This window comes from Gossypium arboreum, chromosome 7 (assembly GCF_025698485.1).
Source record: "Gossypium arboreum isolate Shixiya-1 chromosome 7, ASM2569848v2, whole genome shotgun sequence".
Taxonomy (NCBI): domain Eukaryota; kingdom Viridiplantae; phylum Streptophyta; class Magnoliopsida; order Malvales; family Malvaceae; genus Gossypium; species Gossypium arboreum.
In genome coordinates, this window is record NC_069076.1 from 98,466,809 (window position 1) to 98,492,402 (window position 25,594).

Sequence of the window (25,594 nt, forward strand, 5' to 3'; positions counted from 1 at the left end):
TTTAGTTTCAAATTCATTACCAAAATAATGAATCAAGTTAGAATAATAGTAAACAACAATGAACACACCTAAATCTAATGAAAAGATGCAACTTGATAAAGTTCGTTTTCAAGTTAATTCCAGAGACAACTTTAATATAAACTTCCCTAAACTGAAATCTAATAGTTTCCCAATGATTTAAGACTCGAAGCTTTACGAACTCAACCAAATCCTCTCCAAATATGGAATTGAATCAAGAATCTAACCTCAAATCATCGAAAAACACAAAACCGAACTCCTTTCTCTCAAGAATCGAAAATGCTGTGAATAGAGAAAAAGAGTTAAATTGTTTAAATCATGTAGCTTAAAAATGATTTCATCATACTTGATCAAATCGATGATCTGAACGATTTGATCATCGATCCAATTTTAGAAACCTTATATCATACCGTCACCATAATTATGGATAATTAAAAGTCCTAGTGGCTCCAACCAGCAACACTAACTTGATACAATCAAGCAAATTAAAACAAATACAAAAAAGGTTCTTAAAATTCAATCTGAAAGATGAACATCTGGCTGCTAAGTCTTCCTAGAGTTAACGTGTCCGTTAAATTCCATGAGTCTCTTTGAGCTCTCTTTGAAGTAAAGAGACAAAACTTGAGGTAAAATTGAGTATAGACACACCGGGCACAATACCTCCATTGTTTGAAGATTCGATCAATTGTTTGGAAGATAGCACTTTAAAGATTTCTCCCAATAAGAGAGATACCCCCCTCAACACACTCTTAACGTGAATAAATGGCTTAGTGACATATATAAATGGCCATATAATAATTTTTTGAAATTTAGTGGCCAAAACATAATTGTTTTTGATGAATTAAAAAAATAGATTGAAGGATAAATTATTGGGAGATTCAAATTAGTGGTATTTATAGGTCAAATCAAGTTTGTTTGAATTTATGTGTGATATTAATACACTTCGTGTCGGTCTCCAAGCTAGCTCGACTCAAAATATGAGTCTCAAAATTTATCCAAGTTTATTCATATTTTTAAATGGTCAATTTAAATCCGTTTTAAGCCCACCATAATATTTTTATGATTTAAAAAATATATATTGAGCACATTTAAAAATATATATATATTCATACCATATTTAATTTAGTATTTAAAAGTTTTATATATCTTTTATTTATTAAAATTCTATATATTTAGGCCATATAACATATATATATATATATTTTAATATTAACATTATTGAATTGTATATTATTATAGATTTAACTTTTATGTGTTATAATTACATAATATATAATATATATTGTAAACTTAAAAATTTGTTTAGGGCAGACTAGACTCAAGCTTGAATATATAAGCTCAAGTCCTACTCATATTTTATACTAATTTAATATTTTTATCCAAATTCATTTATTAGACCTAATATTTTTAGTTAAACCTTCAAAATTTGAGCAACATGTAATTCGACTCTTAAAATCAACAGTCTAATAAATTAAACTGAATTATTTGATAGAAAGTACTGAAACCTTTAAAGAAAATATATGATTTTGACATTAAATAACTTTTAAATATATTATTTAAAACATAATTTTTCCTTTTCATTTTTAGGAGAGTTAAAAGGGTAATTTTACTATATGTTAATTTTTAATTTTTTATTTATTTATAAGAAAACTGAATTGAAATTTTTTAATTTTGAGGGACCAAGTACCCTGTTTGCCCACTTCAGATTAGCCTCTGCAAAAAGAAAAACTCTTCGACTAATTTAAATTAAAAAAAAATTAAAAACTCACACATCCATCTTAAAATCGATTTTTCCTAAACATGAACACTCTTTTATAGTGGAGTAAGTTTGGAAATTTTTTGGTTTATTATATTATTTGATATTCGAGTTTGATCATTTTAATGTATCACTTGTATTATTATTTTTATCTAATATGGTACTTGTTTTTATCAAAGATTATACATTTTTATACCCAAAGATAACGATGTTAGCTTTTAATGTTTAATTAAAGTTTTACCCAAATATTTATTATTAGGTTTGAGTTCTCATTATTTTGTTAATAGAATAAATTTAGTATTAATTTAAATTTATTTAATTTGTTAAATATAGTTTGATGACTATAATTCTTTTTCGAGTTTTAAAGTTGAGTTGATGAAAGTTAATTGTTAATATTATTAATTAATCATAAATTTTCATCAAATCAACTATAAAATCAATTAAACATTAAAAAGATTAATAAGACTAACTTAACTTTTAAGTACCCAAATATATAAATATTATTAAACACAAATACTACATTGGAGTACGAATAGTGTATTAAATTTTTTTGCGATCATTAATTTGAGGCCAGGCATTTATTCCCATCATTGCTACAAGATAAACCCATTAAAATCATAATTAGTTTTCTGGTAAAGGTCGCAAATAGTATTGCCAAAGCTATGTTACAATCCCATATAAATAGCTTAAGTCTATTAACACCAAATGTAGAGATATATATCAAATTACATTTGTTTGAAAATGGCAACAAACTTCATGTTCTTGAGAATCAAAACCAAAACCACTTTGGTAATCCTCTTTTGTTTTCTTTCACCTATTGTTTCAGCAATTTCCTTCACCAAGATTCGACTGCCGAAAAATGTGAACGACCCTGAGGCACTTGCATTCAAGTTGAGAATCCCACCGTTCTTTATTGGTATAGCCAACGGTAGAATTCTGAAATATCTAGGCCGAACCAATGGCTTTGTTGAGTTCGGATTTACAACTCCTAACAGGTGGAAATTGCATTCTCTTAACGTATTTTGCTTTAGTTTCTTAATATTCTGAACATGGACTGTAAAACGAAAATGGAGGGTAAAAAAAAGAAATTTCTGAATAAGATTGTGAGACTCAATGGATCAAAGTAGTTACCATATTGCTATTCGATATGGATCATGACATTAATTTTTTTAGGTCAAAGTCGGTGTGCGACGGCACGAAAATTGACAATCTAAATCCGGGTTGTGGAAGGCCATCAGGGATGGCATTGCACCACCAATCAAATCAGTTGTATGTCTGCTATGCGTTTTTCGGATCGGAGTTTTGGGTCCTAGAGGAGGATTGGTAACCCAACTTTCCATTGCCGCAAATGGTGAACCTTACCCTTTTTGCAACGGAGTCGATGTCCATCAACATACTGGAAATGTCTACTTCACTGATGCCAGTTCCGTTTTCGATATAACATAACCTTATTTGCTTCTTTCCGGTTCTTCATTCAACTTAAAATATTTTTAACTAACACTAATTTTTTTATAATGGATACATTGAGATGTAACCATTGTAGTTTGAATTGGACTGAATCGATTGGATCTAGAACTGGTTGATAGATTGGTCCGAAGTGTGGCTTTGAATTGATTAAATCGAGAATTAGTATGGGCAAAATATTGAACGATTTAAAAATCGGTTGAACCAGATATTTTAAAATTTTTCATTCGAACCAATTGGACTAACGAACCCGTGTCCTAACTAGTTTGACAACAGATTTGGTTTAAAAACCATTGGATATAACACCCCAAAGACCTCCAAAGACTCAAACTACAAATTAAAACAAAACAGCCACGAGCCATAGAAAATTGCTATTCAATCTATTCATAAATGATATCAAATTGCACTTTATCCTCCAAAAAAAATTTAATCCTTTGAAATAAATAATAAATAAAAAATATTAATATATGATAAAATTATATTTTGACATCTCAAAAATTTATAATTCAATTCGGATACTTTTAAATTTTTTTTTTCTAGATTTGCCCATGACAACAGTTTGTCTATTCTTGCAGGCAACTTGACATAGCGTTAAGTGTTATGGATTCGACGGGGAGACTGTTGAAGTATGATGCCAAAACCAAGTGACCGTGTTGTTTAGGAATCTTTCGTTGGCAGCCGGGGTGGCAGTCGATGAAGAAGAAAAAATTGTCATGGTTACCGAGTTCACTGCGAACCGGACTCGAAAGTTTACACTTCAGGGTGGCAGATCCATCATCGCAACCATACAGCCAACACCAGATAACATTAAGAGGACGCGATTAAACAAGTTCGGGGTAGCGGCCGCAAGGGTAGATCCACGAATAGATTCGGGTTTGTTGCCAACTGGAGTAAGGATCAATGGAAATGGCACTGTTTTAGAAACAGTTAATCCTGAGAGATGGTATGGAAATAAATCAGGGTTTGAAGTTCAAGAGTTTGGTACTAAGCTTTATATAGTATCAAGATTAGAGGATTTCATTGGTGTTTTATTAAAGCATTAAAGTTTAAAAAACTTGAAACTGAAGTTAATAATAAAAGGAAGTGGCTACCCCATCATGTAATGCAAAAGTAATAAGATATGGTGCTCGAAATTTTCATATTCTGACATTTACTGTATATCAATAGTCATTTAATTATGTTTAAATTTTTGCTCTAATCAATTAATTAAAACGATTTCATAAATAATACAAAAGAAGAGGTTAATATGTTCGGTTGTCACCACTTAAAAGTAAAATCACACTCTAATCTAACTTACACTTAATAATTATAAACTTAAAAATAGAAATTTGATTTCATAAATTTGATATTTCATGCTTGATCCTAAACGATGAGTGCTTGTAAGATACCCAACTTTTCACCACTGCAGATGGAGAACCGTAATCGTTTTTGCAATGCTGTCTGCGTCCATCAACCAACCGGAAATGTCTACTTCACTGATGCCGGTTCTACTTACGAGATAAGGTACGGTTCTTCATTTTTCTTAAAATATTTAGTACTCCGGTATATATCAGACAACGGGGAGGTTGTTGAAGTAGGATGTCGAAAGGAAGCAAGTGACAGCGTTGTTTAGGAATCTTACGTTTGCAGCAGGGGTCGCAAGATTTGGCTCTGGGGTCATAAACCTTAGGAATCCGAAATTTTAGCGAGGGTCAATCAACGAACACAATCAAATTTGTTGCCTATAGGACTAAGAATCGGATGAATGGAAATGGCACAGTTATAAGAACAATTAATCTTGAGAAAGGGTATGGAAATATATCAGTGTGTGGAGTTGGAAGAGTTTGGTTCTGAGCTTTATATAGCATCAAGGTTAGTGGATTTCATTGGTTTACAAATCCTGATAATAGAAAAACAAGTGAAGTTTGGTGACGATTACTTACTAATAAAAATAGAATCTACTTTTAACATTTATTGGTTGATTTACTGTTGGAAGTTGAAATCAAAATCCAAACTTACGTTTTTTATGTTGTTATTGGCAGTTACTCTTTTTCAGTTTGTTATCTCTTACCTTACACGTGATGGGAGCATCTTTTCAATTCGTTATGTCTTAACTTGGGCCATGTTACCGTAAATGGAGCTGGTATCATTAGTTAAATAGTATAAATTTGATTTAGAGAAATTATAAAAATAATTTTAAAAATAAAAAGAAAAATATGTGTATATGGTGATATTTAAACCCATGTAAATTATATTGAAAAATTTTTAAAATTATCATTCAACCAAAGTATTATTTTGATTTATTTATACATTTTAATTTTATTATACTCATTTTATTACCTTCATCAATTATGCATCTATACTTACTATTTATAAACCCCTTTCTTGAGTTGGTGTTACCCACAACTAGATCCCAATTCAGTAAGTGAGGGCACTTTAGTAATTTTATTTAAAAATCAATAAAATATACATATTAGGGATTTGAAACCATGCCAATTGGGTTAGCAAAACTTTCAATTTAACTCTCAACCAAAATTTTATTTTGATAATTTTATACATTTTAAGTTTATTATACTCAATTTATTGCCTCCTTTAATTCTATATATTAATATCATTCATTTTTATGTGTTATATTATTAATTAATTTCAAATAACACGTTTTATTATTTATTGTATTAATTATTTGCAATGCGAGTAATTTCACATTGCTAACATATATAAATTATAAAAATTTAAATAGAAAATTCTTTCAAATAATTGAGTTGAGTGTATGACCCACATATAAGTGGGCTTATTGATCGGGCTTTATGTATATAAGGACAAAAGATGGGAACTTGGGCTTAAATTAGGTGGTGCAAATAATGATATATACAATTATTATTTTATTTTAGAAATAATAATAATTTTTTATTTACACATAAACAATATTTGAATAATTATAACCTTGTAATGAATAAATATATCTTTTCTGAAAAGTTGTAATATTGGGGCAAATTACCAATAAAAGCCCCTTTTTTTTAAATTTATCGAAATGGGCCAGGTCAGAAATTATTTATAGGAATGGGCCATTTTTACAAAACGCGTCCACGTCAGCGCGTTGTCAGGGGAAAAAGCAAGAAAATGCTTCCTCAAGGAAGCGCTTTGCCTCGATGAAAACGCTTCCTTGAGGGCGACTTTCATCACGTAGGCAAAGCGCTCCTTGAAAGCGTTCCGTGTTTGAACAAGAGTAACGGCTACTTTTTGACCGTTAGTAACCCCCAACAGTAAAAAAAATATAAAACCCCCACCCCTTTCATTTTTTTCACACTTAAATCCTTTCAATCTTCAATCTTTCAATATTCTTTCAAATTTCTCTCAAATCTCTCAAATTTCTCTTAAATTCCTCTCAAAACTCTCGTTAATTTTTTCAAAAAAGCTTTAATTTTATTTTTTTCTAAATTTATTTTTTAAAATAAAAAAATTTGATCGTGTTAGCAATGGTCGGAGAATTAATTCGCTTCGATGATAAACACATATCCGTCGAACAAATGCAAATGGTAAGTGTTAAATTTAATATTTAAATATTATTTAAGATTTCTGTCATTTATGCAAATTTAAATAATTTTTATTTATTATTTCTTATAAAAGTCTGTAGATCGGATATTGCAATGCTATATCCGTAACATGACTGGTCCTCCATCACCGTTGATAGAGGATTACCTACGGAAAGCGGGTTTTTGGCACGTGGCGATGATAGGCCGGGGGTGCAAGTTGGACCCGAAACTTATTAGTGCGTTGATAGAAAGGTGGAGACCCAAGACGCACACATTTCATCTTCCATGTGGAGAGTGCACTATCACTTTGGAAGACGTGCATTTGCAATTAGGATTGTCGGTGGACGGGGACGCAGTCACTGGGTCCGTTCATTTTGCTGATTGGGGAGCGGTATGCTACGAGCTTTTGGGTGCTATTCCGGATAATATTAACGGAGGTCGGATTGAGATAGGCTGGTTACGAGACACATTTCCGGAGCCGGATGATGATTCTATCGAACTAGAAAAAATTCGATATGCTCGAGCATACATTCTTCAGATAATTAGAGGTTATCTGATGCCGGATTGTCACGAAACCTTGTACATCTGAGATGACTGCTGAAACTCGTTGATTTTAGAGCAGCTGGTGAATTTAGTTGGGGGTCTGCCGTGTTGGCAACACTGCATGAGGAGATGTCTTGAGACTCTGTGACCGAATAAAGCGAAAATCGGAGGTTGCCTATCACTACTGCAATCATGGGTACGGTTTCGCTTTCCATTTTTACGTCTTTGAGTGGACCACCCATATACATTCCCACTCATAACGAGGTAAATTTTATATTAGATTTTACAATTATTACGTAGATTTAAAATATAATCGTATGCTAAAAATTTATTTAATTAGGTGGAACCATTCGGCAAGTTATGCTCGATTACCTACCTGTCTTGAAGATATACGGCTTCTATTAGAGCAACGGTCGGAAGCACAAGTAAGTATTAAAAATATATATATACATAATAAAATAATGGATTTGTATTTAGTATTTAGTATTTAGTATTTTTTATTTAACTAATATTTCCATCATTTTTATATAGTTTCAATGGACACCATACGAGGATCCGGCAATTCGGGCAGTAATTCCGGATGAATACTTGCAAAATCCGAACGCTTGGCACGTGAAGGTCCCATTGGTCAACTTTGCTATTGTAGAGATGCATCAATCAGACAGAGTATTACGGCAATTTGGATTCCGACAACCGATTCCTGTGGCACTCGAGGTATTGGATGATCATCACAAAATCGACTTACGGCAATTGCATATAGATTGGCCGAGATTCTTGTAACACCCCTAACCCGTATCTGCTGCCAGAACAGGGTTTCGGTTCAATACATCATATAAAATAAATATATTACCATTCAATCAACAGTTTGGCACTTGTATAAGCATCAAACAACAACATTATTAGTATACTTGCACATATCTCATATAAATTCAACATTGATATATCTATTTTCTCGACATGTCACACTTGAGTTTAATAATAGTCTCAATTACATAATTTCCTTGTATCAACATATCAAAGATAATCATATCTGTACATGTCATGAAACATATCATGCTCTTACCGTTTCTTTACAAGCATATATCATTCATTTCATTATATCAATATTTTATGCTTCGTCATTTCCATATATTTTATGTATATTTATTCGGTAATAGCTTATATCAAACTTAACATAAATTATATTCCATGTACTTATACTTATTTCGTTTATCCATTTTATAATTATTTCATACAACGCTTTTGTACATATATTTCCATATGACCGGTTCTTGTAAACATTTCACACAACCATTTCATATAACCATTCGTCATCCGATACATTTTACACGAATATCAATTGTTCAACAGATGTTATAGCATCTCCCATCCACGGTCTTATTTATCTTTGACGTGATGCCATAGTGCCTTTCAACTATGGTCTTACTCATTTTCTGTCATGTTGCCATGGTATCTTTCAACCATGGTCTTATTCTTTTCATGTCACGTTGCCATGGTATCTTTCAACCATGGTCTTACACATCTTATATCAGGTTGCCATGGTATCTTTCAACCATGGTCTTACACATTTCATATCAGGTTGCCATGGTATCTTTCAACCATGGTCTTACACACAGGTTGCCATGGTATCTTTCAACCATGGTCTTACACATTTCATATCAGTTGCCATGGTATCTTTCAACCATGGTCTTACACAAGTTGCCATGGTATCTTTCAACCATGGTCTTACACATTTCATATCGAGAGCACACTCCTTGAACCTCATCCTTACAAAGGGATTACCAGTCCAGGCTAAATCCTCAGAATATAAACTCATAGAGTATTGTCGGGATTACCGATTCAAAGCTAAATCCCGCAATGACAATTACTCTAATGAGCTTGGATCTGAATTACTAGTCGAGCTAAATTGAGACCCTAATTGGATTACCCGTCCGGCTAAATTCATTTTACACATATTCTTCGGAGGGCTATATCAGATAGGATCACCCGTCCAAGCTAGATCCTTTTTACCGTCAATTCCTTTTCGAGATCCATCAAATTTTCCTTTCATTCAAACGGGATTTCTTCCCATTTTATCAAATATATCAATGTTTCATAAATTTCCATATAATGAACATTCAAATCATATTCATATCAAAAACATGCATTTCAAGCATTTAAGAATATAATTCAAGTTACACGAACTTACCTCATTGCTTGTTTGTGTTTATAATTTCATTAATCTGGTATCTTTTCTTTTCCACGATCAAGTCTCATATTTGAGTCGTCCGGATCTTTATAAATAAATTTGATCAACATTTTCATTCATTTCATATTCTAATGCATTTAATTAATGCTCTAGGCAAAATTACCATTTTGCCCCTAAACTTTTAATTAATGACGATTTCATCATTAGAGTCAGGAAAATAAAATTCTTGCAATTTAATCCTTATTTCCAGCTATTATTCTCATATATATTGATAAAAATCCATGAATTCTATAAAATATCAAAATTTTTCATAATTTCAACACTTTTCAATTTAATCCCTAAAACATGTTTTCCCCCTATCTTGAACTAAATTAATAATTTCATTCAATTTTGTAATTTAAATAATAAAATAATCCATTTCATGCAATTTGGTCATTTCTGACATGTTTACAAAATTACCCATAAAGTTTTACTTTTATTCAATTTAGTCTCTGAGCCTAAAATATGCAAATTAGCCATGCTAGATGAATATTCATACATATTTTTCCTTCTCCGCCTCTCCATTCCACATCCTTAATGTAGATAACACACTTGTAAGTAACATTATCCATAATTTTTATTTTTTACTTTTATGAATATTTAAGCTGTCTATCTGCATCATAGTCACTAAATTATTTATATCTGGATCTATAGAACTCAAAATTAATATCCGATAATTTTCCCTGAATCTAGACTCATATATATTATTACCATAAAAATTTCAGAATTTTTGGTTTAACTAATAAGTACAGTTTATTCTTTAAAGTTACCCCTGTTCTGCTGTCTGACAGTTCTGACCTCTCTTCACCAAAAATTAATTATCTCCTCATACAGGATTCAAATGATGTTCTTGTTTGTTTCTCTTAAAAATATACTCATTCAGGATTTTAGAAATATAAAATTAAGCCCCTAATTATTTTTATTCAATTTTTTATGATTTTTCAAAGTCAGAACAGGGGAACCCAAATTCATTCTGACCTTGTCTCACAAAATTCATTATATCTAAAAATTTACAAATCCACTGCTTACACTATTTCTTATATCAGAAACTATACTCAATAAGCTTTAATTCCATATTTTGTTCATATTCTAATTCGATTTCTACAATTTATGGTGATTTTTCAAAGTTAGTCTACTGCTTCTGTCCAAACTGTTTTTGTGCAAGCTATTAATTACCATGTTATAACACCCTTATTTTCTTTTTCTACACCATTTCTCATCACTTTCTCTTATTTTCTCTTCACTAACATATCAAAAACATAGGACCTTATGTAAGAAAACTCTACTATAACATTATTTCCATGCTTTGTCAATAATAACAAACTTAAAAACATATTGAAATCTTGATATACTTACCTTGTTCTATTGATACTAATCTTTAACTTGATTTTCTCTCTCCTTCAGCTTCTATTTCTTGTATCCAACTTGATATTCTAACTCCCCATGCTCTCCTTAACATTTTGTCTCTTGGTAGCTATGGAAATTCATTTGATTTTGGGTGAAAATGGTGAATTTTTGGTAAAAGGACCAAATTGTAAAGAAAGTAAAACTTTCTTTCTTCCTCTCTTTCTCTCACGTTAGTGCATGGGAAAATATGGATGAGAATTTCTCATCTTTCTTTCTTTATATACTAATAAAATAATAATAAAATATCTTATTAAAGTATTAATAAAATAATATTTATCTAATTAAATAATTATAAAATATCAAAATATCTCTAGCATCATTATTACTGTCTAGATTTCTCTCTCTTCCAATTGACCATTTTGCCCTTCATTATCTTTTAAAATTCCATCCTTGAGTCATCATTTAATTTGGTAAAATTATAATTTAGTCCCTCATAGTTCTTCATCTATTCAATTTGGTCCTAATTCATCCATTTTCCTTAGTTTCTAGATCATTCCACTCTTAAATTATTTACACTATTGGTCCTTCAACTTTTTCATATTTACACTTTAACCCCTCAAATTATGAATATTTACTCTTGTGCAACAAAACTTTTCTCACTTTTACAATTTAGTCTTTTCTTGAATTAATATATCATAATATACTTCTCAATATTGACATAACTCAAAATTTCCCTTTTTGTCACTTTATTTCCTTATTTTACTATATCAAAGATAATATCTTATTGTAAAAATTTTCGGGGTATTACAATTCTGGTCACACTATATCCAAATGTGGGAAGATCGGTATGATTATATACCTACTCGGGAACCGATCATCGTTCCAAAGTTGGCGTGCGTGCCGGAATACATGCCATGGTTTAGGATCCATGGCAAGCCATATTTACTGTCAGAATAGGAGAGGCAGCGACAATTGCGTGTCCAAAGGGAACGACATGGCCCTTTAAATCCTAGAAGAAGGGACGACGACGTAGGCCCATCAACAGCGCCCACACAATCACCCAGCCCAGCAACAGGACTTACACAGTCACCGGGCCCAACAGTTCAACCATCGACACCCACAGCACAGCCTCTTCAGATGATGCCAGGTACGTAACCTAGCCCTTTTATGTATCCTAGCGCTTATATGTTTCCTTTTTCTAGTCCTATGGCAGGTTGGAATGCATGGCCCGGTTCATCTCCATTTTTGATTACTCCGAGTGGACCGCTGATCTACAGGCAGCCGTCGCACGAGGGATCGCAGGAGGGACCATCGGGGAGCTATTCTTTTTACCAATCCCCATCACCATATGGGTTTCAAACATCTCCGCCATTAATGATACAAACACCTCCACATTCACTATTCTATCAAGGCGGGTCATCCTCCCAACACCCACAACCAGAATCTTCGCCGGAGCAAGCACAACCCCCGCCGGAAGCTGGACAAAGGAAGAATCCAACGCGTAACCGTCGACGACCTTCATGTGGCACTGAATCCCATCGGTGCAGACATTGATTTTTATTTTAATATATTTGTACAAACATTTTGAATCTTTTATATTATTTCATGTAATTAGATAAAGGTTGTTTTAAATAAAGTAATTGTAATTTACTTTTATATTTTTAATAAAATAGAAATTATTTTAAATAAGGCAACATTTTGAATATTTTTATATTATTTCATGTAATTAGATAAAAGGTTGTTTTAAATAAAGTAATTATAATTTACCTTTATATTTTTAATAAAATGGAAATTATTTTAAATAAGGCAACATTTGGAATATTTTTATATTATTTTATGTAATTAGATAAAAGGTTGTTTTAAATAAAGTAATTGTAATTTACTTTTATATTTTTAATAAAATGGAAATTATTTTAAATAAGGCAACATTTTGAATATTTTTATATTATTTCATGTAATTAGATAAAAGTTGTTTTAAATAAAGTAATTGTAATTTACTTTTATATTTTTAATAAAATGAAAATTATTTTAAATAAGACAACATTTTGAATATTTTATATTATTTCATGTGACAATATAAAAGGTTGTTTTAAATAAAGTAATTATAATTTACTTTTATATTTTTAATAAAATGAAAATTACTTTAAATAAAGCAATATTTTGAATATTTTTATATTATTTCATGTAAAAAATATAAATAATACAACATATTGACAATTACAACAACTATCAACTATTGCGATTTGGACATGATCTACTTGTATGGCCTGGGTTCCTACACCATCTACATAACTTCTGTTGATTGGTTGTTTCTCGGATATCCATATTGTTGCGTATCCTAGTCGAGCAAGGTCGACCCTTTGGTTTACACCGTAACTCTCTATCCAATAACAGCTTAAACGGAGCAAGCGATACAGAGGGCCACTTACGCTCATCTGGGACCGGTGGGAATATGTGTCTCCACACATTGTACATGTATTCCAATTTGTACACGTCGTCGACATAGCTCATGAGATCTAGACGAAGATTTTGACAAGCTGCAATTACATGAGCGCATGGATAACGAAATGCGTCAAACCTCCTACAATCGCAAGTCCTATTTCTTAAGTGTACACGATATTGCCCGCCAATAATACCTTGGTGCAGTTTGTCAAACTCTGTCACACGAAACCATAAGTTGTCTTGATCGTGACACACTGTGTGCATAGTGTTCGCCCGTGCCTTCGCCTTGTTAATTTCTTGCAATACCTTTGCGCACCATACATGGCCTCCCTACATTTAGCCTGCATAACTCGCTGCTCGTTTCGGAAATAGTGCCGCTAAACGAAAATATGTCTCTCGCACAACTGATGTTATCGGTAAATGACGTGTTCCTTTCAGAACAGAATTTATACATTCGGCCAGGTTTGAGGTCATGTAACCATATCGTAGGCCACCGTCGTATACTTGTGTCCACTGTTCGAAAGGTATATTACATAGGTAGTCATGGCACTCTTCGTTAACTGAATGGAAAACTGCCAACATCTCATGAAAACGGTCCTTACTTATCTCATACCCTGCCAATATAAGTTGATAGCGAAAATTACATACCACTTTTCCATTTAAAATAAATTCAATATTCCAAACGAAATTATATTAATAGAGATAAAGTTAAATACCCATGTTGGCCACTTGTCGTCGTTTACCTTTAGATGGATATTGCCTGTAGTAGTTGGAAGCAATGTGCCTTAGGCAATACCGATGGAGTGTGCGATGCCATAGGCTTCCCTGTCACTCAATTGCAGCTAGTATCCCGGTGCCTCGATCCGATATAACGCATATATCAGGTTAGGGGCAAACATGCTTCCTTAACTTAGAAAGAAAGAAATCCCAGTTATCAGTTGACTCCCCCGGTGTTATTGCAAACGCAATTGGAAGGATTCTTCCACTACCATCCTATGCGACTGCTAGCAATAGCCGATGGGTATATCTACCGTACATAAAGGTACCGTCAATTTGTACCAATGGCTTACAATATACAAATGCGTCTCGGCATTGCTTAAAGCTCCAGAAGAGACGCTTAAATACTTGGCATCCACGGAGCAATCGGTCATTGTAGTATGCAGGTTCTGTTTGAAGGTCTGTTATGCAACCTGTGACGTATCTCTCTAGCACTTGACACCACTGCCATATTTCATTATATGAAGCGTCCCACCAACTATGCATCTTCTCCAAAGCCTTCTGCTTAGCTATCCAAGCCTTGCGGTAAGAGGGCGTGTATCCCATTTGGTTAGAATATTGGTAATTAAGACTAGCACTGAAGTCCTAGGACACCGTGGGGAGTATTAAGCTAGCTAACATAGCTGAATCCATCTTGGGATGATCTTGTGAAATACCTGTCAACGAAGTACGTTAAATAATGTAACATTACATAATAATAGTATTATTCAAAAACCTTAAATACTGTACCTGCAGCACATGTATGTGGACCTTTATACTTTTTTATCTCCCACAACCCTGTCTTTTTCCTTAACGAGGTGTAGATTTTCCATGAACAACTTTCGTCTTGCACTGCACACTTCGCCTTAAACTTATCGGATTTAGATTTAACCACGTGGTAGTTAACACCGTTATTGATGCTATGTTGTTTCAATGCACCAAGAAAACTATCCTTATTGGAAAACCCCTTACCAACTTCAAATTCACTCGAATCCAATAACGAACTTGTATGATTACGCGTTCTGTGTGGTAGATCTGGAAACTCCAATGCATCATCTGTAGATAGATCAACATTATGCATGTGGGCTGGAGGTGAGTATGCCCTGAATTGTGGATCTTCTTCTTCATCTGAACCCCCTTCAATATCTTCAGGTTCAGTTGGAATAGGCTCCGGTTCAGAAAATAATCCAACTTCTGTACCATCGCGTCCGAGCTTTCAAGGTGGATCCACATCGGACTCATCATCTAACCCACCATCATCTGCGACGTATGAGGTCCCCTCACCGGTGGACGTCATGGGGAGTACATCACCCCTTCTTCTGGGCGTTTTATAACGTTCCTAATTGGATGTAAATTTCCAAGCACTATAAATTGATGTCGTTCCCCAGTACGTATTTCCAGCATCAAACATCGACCACCTAGGTGCATGTCCCATCCACTAACAGAGTGTCGTGCAGGGGTTTGTATTCCATACAGCTACCAAAAATCGGCGCTTCCGTGTTATGTAACCCACTAACGGAGTGTCGGGCAGGGGTCGTGTATTCCTCTCGAACAACTGCCGTAAATGTATCATTTGGTGATGCAAATTGTACATATAACTCAATATATGGTGCTCCACTAGCAAGATGAGTCTGCACTATTGCCTCCAAGCTACGAGCACCTTTGATGTCGAACGAGTCATATGTTACTGGATTAATAGAAGCAAAATCGATACCTAATAGACAACACTTTCATTGGCGTCGTTTCGAATATTTTACGCCTAATCCTTTTATGAAGTTCTGTCAAATCTATGTTCTGGTTAAAAACCAGTCGTATTGTATTCTCCGAAAAAAAATAAAACCGTTCTCGGTGTGACAAACCTCACCATCATAGTAAATAACAACACTAATGCGTTCACTCATATTTAATTTTTATCCTTCTTAGCCTCTCTATTTTTTTTTTTTTTTGCTGTAAGTTATGCAACCTGAGAACAAAATTTGGCTCATTTATAGCCCAAGTTATTTCAGAAACCACTGTAGCGAAAGATCGTCCACGTGGGAGCTTCTTTCAGTACTTTTGCTAAAAATACATCCTGCTTGAAGCGTTTTTGACACTATTTATGCGAACCGTCTTCTCAAAATTATTTTTCGAGACCATTTGTAGCAAAAGAGCATCCACGTGGGAGCTTCTTCCAGTAATTTTGCTGAAAATGCATCTTACTTGAAGCGTTTTTACCACTATTTGTGTAGACACGTCTTCTCAAAATTATTTTTTCAGAGACTACTGTAGCAAAAGAGCGTCCATGTGGAAGCTTCTTTCAGTACTTTTGCTGACAATGCATCCTGCTTGAAGCGTTTTTTACACTATTTGCACTGACACATCTTCTCAAAATTATTTTTTCAAATACTACTGTAGTAAAAGAGCGTCCACATGGGAGCTTCTTTCAGTACTTTTGCTGACAATGCATCCTGCTTGAAACGTTTTTGACACTATTTGCACAGACACGTCTTCTCAAATTTATTTTTTCAGAGACTACTGTAGCAAAAGAGCATCCACGTAGAAGCTTTTTTAGATTACAAATAATTTAATTAAGTTACCCTAAACCCCAAACCCTAATTTATTTGATTTTTTTTCTTAAATACCCTAAAACCCTAAACCCTAAAATCCTAATCTAATTTTTTTAAATTTATAATTAATTTACTCAAGTAACCCTAAACCCTAATTTATTTGATTTTTCCTTAAAACCATAAACACTAAACCATAATCTAATTTTTAAAATTAGTAATTAATTTAATTAACAAACACTAAACCCTAATTTATTTAATTTTTTCCTTAAAACCCTAAAATTTAAAAACCCAAAATTCCCAAAACCCTAACCCTAATTACAGAAAACCCTAATAAAAACACGGGGAAAACGCTTCTTCAAGGAAGCGCTTTGCCTACGTGGACAGAAAGCGAGCCCTCAAGGAAGCGTTTTTTGTCCACGTAGGCAAAGCGCTTCCTTGAGGAAGCATTTTCCTGCTTTTTTCCCTGACAACGCGCTGACGTGGACGCGTTTTGTAAAAACTGGCCCATTCCGGTAAATAATTTCTGACTTAGCCCATTTCGGTAATTTTTTTTAAAAAAAGGGGCTTTTATTGGTAATTTGCCCATAATATTGTGAAAAAATGTAACTTGTAGCACAAGTTATGTGCCAAGTAACATATTTTTTGATGAAAAACACAACGTGCCTATATATAAAACTCAATAATGATGTTTTTTTGTTGTTTTAAGACTTGTTGTATTCTAGCAGTAAAATTAAAGCCTTAAAGGACTATGAATCACGCTTTAAGTCTATTTCTTTCCTTTTAATTTTTTTTTCTTGCACCTGAAGCTTCTTTCTTGTACTACAATTTTTTCTAACATATTGTATGTTAATTTTAAACACACATTTATGTTCTAAATGTGTGGTTTGTATACACATATGTGTGCGATAGAATTTCTAATATTAATAATGTTGTTGATTGAGATGGTGTAACAAATTAACTCAACAACAACTTAGGATTGATGACAACACTATGATAATTAATTGGGGTTAAATTATGCTATTAGCCCCTATACTTAACAAAAGCTGTGGATTTAGTCTCTGTACTTTTATTTGGTCAATTTTAGTTCTTGTACTTTTCAAATTGGTAACTTTAGTCCTTTGTACTTTATTTATTTACTTAAACATAATTTTTCTTTTTCATTTTTAGAGGAGTTAAAAGTGCAATTTTACTATATATTAATTTATAATTTCTTTATTTATTTATAAGAGAACTAAATTGAAATTTTTTCATTTTGGGGGTTGAAATGCAATTTCACTATATATATTATTTTATAATTTTTCTATTTATAAGAGAACTGAATTGAAAGGATTTTAGTTTTGAGGGCCAAGACTACTGCGTGCCCTTCAGATTAACCTATATAAAAAGAAAAAATCTCTTTGACTAATTTAAATTAAAAAATTAATTAAAATTCACACATCCATCTTAAAATCGGTTTTTCCTAAACATGAATACTCTTTTAAAGTGGAGTAAGTTTGGATTGTTTTATTATTGGTTTATTATATTATTTGGTACCGAGTTTGATTCTTTTAATGTAGCACTTATATAAAGATAAACAATATTAACTTTTAATGTTTAATTCAAGTTTTACGGTTGATTTACTGAAAGTTAATCACTAATATTATTAGGTTTCAGTTCTCATCATTTCATTAATAGAATAAATTTAGTGTTAATTTTGAATTTATTTAATTGTTTATTTAATTTATTAAATATAGTTTGATGACTTAATTCTTTTTTGATTTTTAAGGTTGAGTTGATTTAATGAAAATTCATAATCAACTAATAATATTAACACTTAAATTTCATCAACTATAAAATTTGAATTAAACATTAAAAGGTTAAAATGCTAACTTTATGTACCAAAAATATAACTATTATCAAACACAACTACTACATTGAAGTAGGATATAAAAAGTATATTATTATTATTATTTTTTTTGCGATGACTAATTTGACTCAGCGGGCCAGTCATTTCTTCCCCATCATTGCTACAAGCTAAACCCATTAAAACCATAATTAATTTTCTGGTAAAGGTAGAAAATAGCATTGCCAAAGCTATGTTACAATCCCAAATAAATAGCTTAAGTTTATTAGCACCAAATGTAGAAATATATGTCAAATTACATTTGTTTGAAAATGGCAACAAACTTCATGTTCTTGAGAATCAAAACCAAAATCACTTTGGTAATCCTCTTTTGTTTTCTTTCACCTATTGTTTCAGCAATTTCCTTCACCAAGATTCGATTGCCGAAAAATGCGACCGGTCCCGAGGCACTTGCATTTGAGTTGACAGTCCCACGGTTCTTTACTGGTATAGCCGACGGTAGAATTCTGAAATATCTAGGCCCAACCATTGGCTTTGAAGAGTTTGGATTTACCGCTCCTAACAGGTGAAAATTGCATTCTCTTAACTTATTTTACCTTAGTTTATCTAGGATAAAAAAAAAATTCTGAATTAAATTGTGAGATTCAATAGATTAAAGTAGTTAATATATTGGTTTTCCATATGGATAATGACATTAATTTATTTAGGCCAAAGTCGGTGTGCGACGGCACGGAAACTGCCAATCCAAATCCGGTTTGTGGAAGGCCATTAGGGATGGCATTGCATCATCGAACAAATCAGTTGTATGTTTGTGATGCTTTTTTCGGATTCGGAGTTTTGGGTTGTAGAGGAGGATTGGTAACTCAACTTTCCACTGCCGCAGATGGTGAACCTTACCGTTTTTGCAACGGTGTCGATGTCCATCAACCTACTGGAAATGTCTACTTCACTGATGCCAGCTCCATTTTTGATATAACGTAATCTTATCTTCCTCTTTCTCATTCTTCATTTTACTTCAAATATTTTTTGTCTAACACTCATTTTTTATAATGGATACATTGACATATTTGTAGTATTGAATTGGACCGATTGGATTGGGAACTAGTTGAGGTACCAGTTTGGAGAGTAGCTTTGAACTAATTGGACCGAGAATTAGTATGGGCCAATAAAACCGATTAAAATGAATTTTTTTAATCAAACCGATCAAGCTAATTGAAGTATTGAATCGGTGACTTGAATGGTTTAACCACCGATTTGGTTTAAAAACCATTGGATGTACACCCTCAAAGACCTCCAAAGACTCAGATGACAAACTAAAACAAAACAGTCATGGGCGATAGAAAATTGCAATTCAATTTATTCATAAATGATAAAATGATAAAATGATAAAATTGCACTTTAACTCCAAAATTCAAAAATATATATATATATATGGTTAATCCTATAAAAATAATAAATAAAAATTAACATATGATAAAATTATATTTTAAAATCTGAAGAATTTATAATTCGGCTCTTAAATTTTTTTTCTAAATTTGCCCATAACAACAGTTTGTCTAATCTTGCAGGCAACTCGACATAGCAGCAAGTGTTATGGATTCGACGGGGAGACTGTTGAAGTACGGTGCCAAAACCAAGCAAGTGACCGTGTTGGTTAGGAATCTTTCATTTGCAGCCGGGGTGGCAGTCGATGAAGAAGAAAAATTTGTCATGGTTACTGAGTTCAACGCGAACCGGACTCGAAAGATTTCACTTCAGGGTGGTGGGTCCGTCATCGCAACCATACAGCCAACCCCGGATAACATTAAGAGGACGCGATTAAACAAGTTCTGGATAGCGGCCTCAAGGGTAGATCCACGAATGGATTCGGGTTTGTTGCCAACTGGAGTAAGGATCAATGGAAATGGCACTGTTTTAGAAACAGTTAATCTTGAGCGATGGTATGGAAATAAATCAGTGTCTGAAATTCAAGAGTTTGGTACTAAGCTTTATATAGTATCAAGATTAGAGGATTTCATTGGTGTCTTATTAAAGCATTAAAGTTTAAAAAACTTGAAACTGAAGTTAATAATAAAAGGAAGTGGCTACCCCCTCATGTAATGCAATAGTAATAAGATCTGGTGTTCGGATTTTTCATATTCGACATTTACGCATATTGTAAACTATATCAGTAGTCAATTAAAAAAATTATAATTTGATTATCAACTTCTTCGAATTTGTTTGATCTCATCCAACCAATGAGAATTAAGAATTCCTCCATCTAAGCTTTAAATGACATCAACTAGACCTATAAACTAATTTTGATGATTTGTTTTAACTTATCATTTAATTTTGAAGAAATATGGTTGAAATTACAAATAAAAGACGGTTTAGACGTTATGACCGAATTTTGAATGTTACATTAGCCAGTAAAAATGTCCAAATCTAAAATCACTTTTTCGTTAAATTTTCAAAACTTAGTGTGGTTGAAAAAAAAAACATTGTTGAAACTCCAATTAATTAAGCCATCTGTTGCGCGGAAGCGTGTGAAAGAGTAAAATTATTGTACTGAAAAATCACACTAAGTTCAATTCTTAGGAAAGAGAGGTAGATCACGAAGATCACTTAAATACCAAGTCTTTCCTAGCCAGAATATCCCTCTATCGTAATTTAATAGCACAATAAATCACTACAATCACATTCACAAAATATGCAAAACAAATAATAAAGAACACCAGAATTTTAACGAGGTTCAGCAAATTTTGCCTACGTCCTCGGGCACTACCAAATATATTTCACTCCAAAAATTACAAGTGAAATTTACAAATAAAGAGAGAGAATAATGCCTTAAGTAGAGAATGACAATTATGGGATGAAGAAAGTAAGAAATGGTTAGGCCTATTTATAGTTGAGGTTCAAGGATCAACTTGCAATGTCCCTATACAATTAGGGACCAAAATTGCAATTATCCCATGCCAACTTTTAACCCAACTTGCCAACCAATATTACTTTCTACTTTCGGTGCCCACCCCATTTGACTTTTCAAACAATGGTGGGTTCCAATAATCTCCACCTTGAAGATTTGATTTGGATAATCTTATCTTCACACAATTCTTTCTACTTTTGACAACAATACTTGATAGTGCCTTCTTCAACTGTTAAACTTGCAGGATATTAATCAAGTTCAAACAATGTTCGAACTTGGTTGCTGTTACCACCTTGGTCATCATATCTGCGGGATTATCTGCGAGTCTTGATCTTCGAAGACAATTTTCCCTCTTCAATAATTTCCCGCACAAAATGGAATCGATGCGTCGATATGTTTTGTACGTGCATGATAGACTTGATTCTTTGCTAAATGAATAGCACTTTGACTATCACAATACACGTTAATATGCTCCTGAACCAACCCCAAGGTTTTACCCATACCTTGTAACCAAATAGCCTCCTTTACGACCTCTCATTACATGACCATGTACTCGGCTTTTGTGGTTGACAATGCAATCAGACTGTAGTGTAGACTTCCAACTTATTGGTCCTCCAAAGAAATGTAAACACATAACCGGTGGTTGATCTTCGCTTGTCCAAATCACCGCATAGTCGAATCAACGCACCCAATAACACCTTTACCAAGTGTATTATCCTGCTTGAACAGTAATCCAACATCCACGGTCTTCTGAATATACCGTAGAATCCATTTCACAGCTTGCCAATGTCCTTTTCCAGGATTATGCATATACCTGCTCACTATACTAACTGCCTGTGAAATGTCGGGTCTTGTACACACCATTGCATACATCAAGCTACCCACTGCATTAGAATACGGAACTTGCAACATGTATTCTCGTTCCGTATTCGTCGAAGGAGATAGTTGTGCAGAAAGCTTGAAATGAGAAGCCAACGGGGTACTTACAGGTTTTGTCTGCTCGTTCATGCCAAACTGCTGTAGTACCTTTTTCAAATACTGCTTCTGAGACAAGCTAACTCTATCATGAGCTCTATCTCTCCATATTTCCATGCCGGGAATCTTTTTAGCTTCTCCTAGATCTTTCATCTCAAACTCGAGATTGAGTTGAGTCTTCAATCTTTCAATCTCAACTTTGCTCTTAGATGCTATTAGCATATCATCAACATATAAGAGCAAGTATATGAAAGTTCCTTCTTGTAGCTTCTGAAAATACACGCAATGATCAAATTTACTTCTTGTGTACCTTTGCCTTTTCATGAACTGATCAAATCGCTTGTACCATCGCCTCAAGATTGCTTCAATCCATAAAGCGACTTTGTCGGTTTGCAAACCCAATTTTCTTTTCCAAGAACCTTGAATCCATCCGGCCGAGTCATATAGATTTCCTCTTCCAAATCACCGTAAAAACGCGGTCTTCACATCAAGTGAACTAGTTCAAGATCATATTAGCAACCAAGGCTAGCAAAATCCGAATAGACGAATGCTTCACAACCGGAGAAAACACTTCATTGTAATCTATTCCTTCTTTCTCGGCGTAACCCTTTGCTACCAATCTAGCCTTGTATCGAATTTCATTTTTATCGAAATCCTTCCTTCTTTGCATATACCCATTTGCATCCAATTGCCTTCTTTCCTTGGGTAGTGTCACCAACTCCTGTGTCTTATTTTTATGAAGAGACGCATTTCTTCATTCATTGCTTGCTTCCACTTTACACCATCAGGGTTACTTACTGCTTCTGTGTAAGTAGAAGGAACATCATTATCTGCAATTGGAAGTGCATAGGCCACTATATCATCAAAGCGAGCAGGCTTACGAATCTCTCTTCTTGGCCTTCTATATGCAATTGAATCTTGTTGTCTTGTAGAGGTTCTTGGGTAGGAACCTCTTCATCATTTGTCCTCAAATATTAGCAGGATCATCGTTAACCTTTTCAAGCTCCACCTGCTGCAAAGTACTACTGGTTTTGTCATCCTTTGTGAATCCTTGTACTTCAACATGGTTGATTCATCAAAAGTCACATCTCTCTGAAAACAATTTTCCTTGTATTAGGACACCGAGAGACGGTATCCTTTTACTCCATCGTTATACCCAAGAATAATGCTTTCTTTGCTCTTGGGTCTAACTTAGATTCTTTACATGATAATATGCAAGGAACCAAATACATGTAAAGAATCATAATCGATGTGATTTACCAGTCCACATCTCCATAGGAGTTTTTCATTTATTGCGGTGATGGCAAGCGGTTAATTAGATGGCACGCATATGTAATCGCCTCATTAAAATTCTTTGCCCAATCCAAGATTGGACAACATACATCGAACTTTCTTCAGTATAGTTCGATTCATGCGTTCTGCCACCCCATTCTGCTGTGGTGTATCCCGAACAGTGAAGTGTCGCACAATGCCCTCATCTTGGCATACTTGTAGAAATTGATCGTTTTTGTACTCAGTACCATTATCTGATCGAAGTCGTTTGACCTTTCGACCAGTCTGAGTCTCCACCATCTTCTTCCATTTTAGAAATGCATCCAAAACTTCACTTTTTCTTTTCATTAGATACACCCATACTTTTCTTGAATAATCATCAACAAAAGTAACAAAATAGTGCATACCTCCCAAAGAAGCTACTTTGGTAGGTCCCCACACATCACTGTGAACGTAGTCCAGAATTCCTTTCGTATTGTGAATTGCTGGACCAAATTTTACCCTCTTCTGCTTGCCCAGAACACAATGTTCACAGAATTCCATTTTGCAAGAATTTGCACCTTTCAACAAGCCTTGCTTCGCCAATGTCTGCAAAGCTTTTTCACCAGCATGTCCCAATCGCATATGCCATAATCTGGTAGCCTCTGAATCTACATCTTTTGTAGAAATTATTGATGTTGATCCAATAACTGTACTTCCATTTAAAAAGTACAAGTTATTTCTTCTTGTGCCTTTCATCACCGTCAATTGCCCAGCTACTACTTTTAGTAATCCATCTCTCAAAGTGATTGTGAGCCCTTTAGATTCTAGGGCCCCTAATGAGATGAGATTTTTTTTTAGGCTAGGTACGTGGCGAACATCTGTCAAGACTTGGATTGAGCCGTCGTGATTCTTCAATTGACTGCACTCACTCCCATTGTCTTACAAGCACTATCATTGCCCATAAAACAATTCCACCTTCTAGCTCTTTAAGACTAGAAAACCAGTCCTTATTAGGACACATATGGTAAGTACATCCGAATCCAAAATCCACTCATCCGTTTGACATGCCATTGCCATGCCAACCAAGCTAAAGTCGACTCCTCATCATGCTCACTACACATGCATTAGAAATAGCCTTGCCCTTTTGTAGCTTAGGACAATTCTTTTTCCAATGCCCTTTTTCACTGCAAAAGGCACATTCATCTTTGGCGGGTCTCCCTTTGGACTTTCCCCTTCTACCAGATTTGCTGCTGTGTGAACGACCTCTTACTGTTAAGACTTCTGCGGTTGTATCTCTGTGATCTCTTTTATCTTTCTTTCGAGTCTCAAATCTATACAACGCACTACAGACTGCATCAAATGTGATCGTGTCCTTCCCATGAAGCAATGTGGTGGTAAGATGATCATATTCATCAGGAAGGGAATTCAACAACAATAATGCCTTGTCTATATCTTCAAATTTCTCATCCAAATTTAACAAGTCTGCTAAAATTTTATTGAATGAGTTCACATGGTCATTCATCGACATACCGGGTGCATACGTGAATCGATAAAGTTTTTTTTTCATATAAAGCCTATTTTCAAGACTTTTCGTTAGAAACTTTTCTTCCAGTGTATCCCATAACTTCTTCACCGATGTCTCCCTCATGACAGTAGTACTTCGCTCTTTGGCCAAACATAGGCGGATTGTACCACACGCTGTCTATTGATCTTGGCCCACTCCTTGTCATCCATCTTGTCGGGTTTTCTTCAAGGGCTATATCTAGCTCTTGCGACATAAGACATCCAGATCTCACATTGCCACATACCAAAATTATTGGTACCGTCAAATTTCTCTACTTCAAATTTTGCATTTGTCACAAGAGTCCTTGTCGATGACGATCTCGCGCCATTTTTCTCCTCAATCCCAACTCATCGATACGTGAATGCGATCAGATATCGTGAATAGTACCGTATACGTGAATAGTACCGTATACGTAAATAGTACCGTATACGTGAATAGTACC

General features: G+C 34.0%; 3 protein-coding genes across 3 annotated transcripts; all 3 read left to right on the top strand.

The window, feature by feature from the left end:
• Positions 1-2,515: 2,515 nt before the first annotated feature.
• Positions 2,516-4,281, top strand: LOC108475977 (protein STRICTOSIDINE SYNTHASE-LIKE 12-like). The gene is made up of 3 exons (XM_053031037.1): positions 2,516-2,791; positions 3,005-3,197; positions 3,917-4,281. Exons 1-3 carry the CDS (start codon positions 2,516-2,518, stop codon positions 4,279-4,281), a joined length of 834 nt encoding a protein of 277 aa, XP_052886997.1.
• A 2,599-nt stretch (positions 4,282-6,880) lies between these two features.
• Positions 6,881-7,339, top strand: LOC108475985 (protein MAIN-LIKE 1-like). The gene has a single exon (XM_017778016.1). It carries the CDS (start codon positions 6,881-6,883, stop codon positions 7,337-7,339), a length of 459 nt encoding a protein of 152 aa, XP_017633505.1.
• An 11,398-nt stretch (positions 7,340-18,737) lies between these two features.
• Positions 18,738-20,659, top strand: LOC108475992 (protein STRICTOSIDINE SYNTHASE-LIKE 12-like). Its single transcript, XM_017778028.2, has 3 exons — positions 18,738-19,019; positions 19,162-19,431; positions 20,023-20,659. Exons 1-3 carry the CDS (start codon positions 18,742-18,744, stop codon positions 20,492-20,494), a joined length of 1,020 nt encoding a protein of 339 aa, XP_017633517.1. The 5' UTR covers positions 18,738-18,741; the 3' UTR covers positions 20,495-20,659.
• The last annotated feature ends 4,935 nt before the right edge of the window (positions 20,660-25,594 follow it).

Coding starts and splice junctions, on each gene's coding strand:
- LOC108475992 (XM_017778028.2), top strand. CDS start 18,742: ATGTCAAATTACATTTGTTTGAAAATGGCAACAAACTTCATGTTCTTG. Junction 19,020..19,161: donor GGATTTACCGCTCCTAACAG/GTGAAAATTGCA, acceptor TAATTTATTTAG/GCCAAAGTCGGTGTGCGACG. Junction 19,432..20,022: donor AGCTCCATTTTTGATATAAC/GTAATCTTATCT, acceptor CTAATCTTGCAG/GCAACTCGACATAGCAGCAA.
- LOC108475977 (XM_053031037.1), top strand. CDS start 2,516: ATGGCAACAAACTTCATGTTCTTGAGAATCAAAACCAAAACCACTTTG. Junction 2,792..3,004: donor GGAAATTGCATTCTCTTAAC/GTATTTTGCTTT, acceptor GGGTTGTGGAAG/GCCATCAGGGATGGCATTGC. Junction 3,198..3,916: donor TGTCTACTTCACTGATGCCA/GTTCCGTTTTCG, acceptor TTTCGTTGGCAG/CCGGGGTGGCAGTCGATGAA.
- LOC108475985 (XM_017778016.1), top strand. CDS start 6,881: ATGACTGGTCCTCCATCACCGTTGATAGAGGATTACCTACGGAAAGCG.